Genomic DNA, 3,312 nt, shown 5'->3' with positions numbered 1-3,312 from the left:
GTTTAAGGGGGCATAGTTTGGCCATGAGGTACCAAAAGAGGTGTCAGGGACCAGAGGCTTTAGGGGAGAGGTTTCTCCAGAATAGGAGCTACTAGGGGCACCAGGCCTCTCTTTGCTGGCTCACTAAGTGAAGCCACCTGTGGTTACAGGCAGCTGTGACAGAAGAATGCAGTCTGTTTTTCTCCATCTTGTGGAGAGACTGGAGGCTCAATTATCAGATGCCTCTCCTGAGGGTGGTGAGGGATATTAAAGCACAAGGATCAACACTGATAGGACTGTTACTCCAGCTCGGCAGGATTTCATTTTGCCCTCAGATAAAATACGTTCTAAACTCATGATAGCATCTCTTCTGAAATTCTGCGAGCCTCGTTTTTTCAGAAGTATGGTTTACCTAAAATATAGGAAATGAATCCTGACATGGAGGTCCTAGGTTTATTGTACTGTGTGCTCTGGAAAGACAAGGAGACAGCCCGCAGGCCAGCACCTCAGAAGCGCTGTTATTGTGTCTCTAAGGCTTCCCCAATGCCCCTGGGTCCTGCTGATAATCTTTTCTTGAAACAGGCCTTCAGGCAACCTTGCTTCCTGGCCTTTGTTCATTTTTCCCCTAAATCCTCCATCTCCCTCCTGGCTTTAGGAGTCATTTAGCCTCGGCTCCTGTCATTCTTAAACTTAAGTCTGGAGCCCTTTTAAACTTTGTTGTGCTCCTCTCTCTCCTGGCTCCATTTATTTTACTTTCCTCTGATATCCTCCACTTCCCTCTCAATTGTATGTTTCTCCTGCAAACACCACACTGCCCCCAGGGAACCTCTCTTTCTTCTTCCTCACTTTTCCAAGCAGTCACCTCCTCTCAACACACCCGCCCCACCCCCAACCTCTCCCCCTCCCCCACACCATACCCAATAATCCTCATTCAATATTTAGATGACTGATTATAATAATAATGGTTCTTTATTCACTGCTTACATTGACAGCTTTTCCTTCATCTCCCATCCACCAAACATACTCATCTCTTACACAAGACAGAAGTTTTTTTACATACAACAAGTCATGTCCACAGATGAATATTTTTCAGAACAAAACAATAGTGATGCTGGCAAAGATTCTGAGTTATCAGAAACCCTCACGCTTTTCATACACTGAAAAATTACATTTTTTTTTGCACATCTACAAAGTACACATTTGCCTCTCCACACTATGCAAATTTGACCCTACGAGTTCTTTTTCACTAAATCATAGACATAGATATGAAAATCATCATCAAACTTGATGAAGTACACAGAGGGTTTGGCTTTAACTTGGTGAATGACCTTGCCTGTCCTCTTGGAGCCATCTTCTTTGGTATATTCCACATGTTTACCTATCAGGCCATCTACAACTCCTTCTGGCTCCCTGTCTGCTGGAGGAGATGCACTGGACTCTGGCATGATACGGAGGTCGCCGTCTTTATAATCATCCAGAAGCTGATACATGTACAGGACCGGGTCTTTCTCATAAGTAATGTAAAACCAGGCGTTCATGATAGGCGCTTGGGCCAGGACCATCCCCCTCCATTCATCCTTAGAGCCTTGCTCACCCTCAAACATGTGTTCCACTGCTTTGCCAACTATGTTATTAGCAAGGCGCACATCGCTGACTCGAGAAAACGACACCTTATCAGGAAGGATTTTAAGCTTTAAAATCCTCTCATCTCTATGAAGTTCCAGTCCATAGACACAGTCAATTCCATCATATTTCACCAGATAAAGAGAGGGGTTTATAGGAACCTGATCCAGAACAGTTCCTTTCCACTGTGTGATGGGCTCATCGCCTTCCTTCCACCCATGAGAAATTCGGCAGCCCACGATGTTCCTTCGGGACCGGGATGAAGGTCTGCTCCTCTGCCTCTTCTGAGCAGCTTTTTTCTTCTTAATGGTTGAAGAGCCAATGTGGTGGCTTGCATCGTCTCTCATTTGCTCTCTGGCAGCTGCTTTTTTGTGAGGGTTCTTCATATCTGTAAAAGGAGAGGAGCTAGGGAGAAACATTCTATACGACGTTAAGGTTATTTTCCTGTGTATCGGGAAGTCCCTGCGCACAATATGCATGTGTCCAGCAGCAGTATTCGATATCAAAACATGTTCGAATGCCTGCCTGCATTACCCTCTTTCCAGGCTTGTTTGGTTACACAACAGAGTTAGAGAAGAGATGGCTGTGGAAGTTGTGGCGGGTGAAAGCCAAGCAAGAGGCGGCTGGTTCTCTGTATATTTCTTGGCTCCGTTATCATCCTAGCTGCCCCCATCACCACCTCCACAATCCCTATTTGTAGCCCCAATATCATATCTCTATATCCCTCCATGCAGTTCCCATGTCTCTTACCCACTGCCCCCTGCTTTTCATCCCGCTCGGCTCGTACTGCCCAAACCCATGCTTTTGCCGCCTGTGCTCACTTATTTATATTTCTTCCCATTTCCCTTTGAGCTCCCACCACGAATCTATCTCTTTCGGGATACCTTTGTATACGATTCCCGTGTTTCTTGCTCCGTGCCCCGCCCCCCAAATCTCGGTTCCGAGTTTCCCTCAGCTCAAATCTTAGCACTCCCTCCAATTTTCCTGACAAGCAGGAACCCATTCCTATTTTCCAGCACCCAGTCCAGTGCTCACTCACCTGCCCGCTGTTGCCGTCTGGGTTTGCAGCACTCACGTGCCCAAATCGGACAGAAGATTGTTGCCTCCGCTGCGAGCCCGGAGCGAAGGATGATCAGCAGGCAAGCAGCCAAATGAGTGCTTGTGAAAGCAAAGCCAGGAGGAGCCGAGGCCAAGAGATCTCTAGGAAAGCCGCAGGGCAGAAGAAGCGAGCATCCAGGAAGTCCCTGCGCTGGGCTTTCTAGCCAATTCCCGAGTGTCAGAGGCAGCGGTACCTGGGCCACTTAAGAGCTTCCAGCAGTCGCTGCTTGCCACTGCAGTCTCCTCCCTCTTTTCCTAGCGTAGCTTCCTGCCCCGCGAGAGGCCGCCCCTTCCTGCCAAACACCGTACAACCACCACCTCTCCCACCCCACATCACGGTTCTAAGCTGGGGAATGTGCTCTTGTCCCCGTCCCTTCTGCCAAATCAGGAGCCAGCATCTCCGCCCCCTCCCTCCCCCACCTCCCGCGGACGTCCCCTTCACCTCTCCTACCGCTCCTAAGGATTCCCTCCTTCAGCTCAGGTTCCCCACCCCCACCTGCAACTCTACACTTTAAAGCCCCCAACCGCATCTGCTTTCCATCCTTCAGGAATTCGCTTTTCCTTTACCCCATATCCTCATGGAGTTCTTTATGCAAAAACTGCCTTTCCGCT

The 3,312-nt window shown here is 48.6% G+C and overlaps 1 protein-coding gene across 1 annotated transcript; it reads right to left on the bottom strand.

Annotated features, from left to right (window-relative positions):
• Positions 1–929: 929 nt before the first annotated feature.
• Positions 930–2,995, bottom strand: LOC311602380 (spindlin-2C). Its single transcript, XM_084790339.1, has 2 exons — positions 2,642–2,995; positions 930–1,990 (listed from the first exon to the last, which is right to left on the bottom strand). The coding sequence occupies exon 2, from the start codon at positions 1,986–1,988 to the stop codon at positions 1,209–1,211; it is 780 nt and encodes a 259-aa protein (XP_084646465.1). The 5' UTR covers positions 1,989–1,990; positions 2,642–2,995; the 3' UTR covers positions 930–1,208.
• Positions 2,996–3,312: the final 317 nt, after the last annotated feature.

This window comes from Acomys minous (assembly GCF_964271855.1).
Source record: "Acomys minous genome assembly, chromosome: 7".
NCBI lineage: Eukaryota > Metazoa > Chordata > Mammalia > Rodentia > Muridae > Acomys > Acomys minous.
Note: the sequence above shows the minus strand (reverse complement) of the source record. Positions and strands in the feature narration are given on the sequence as shown.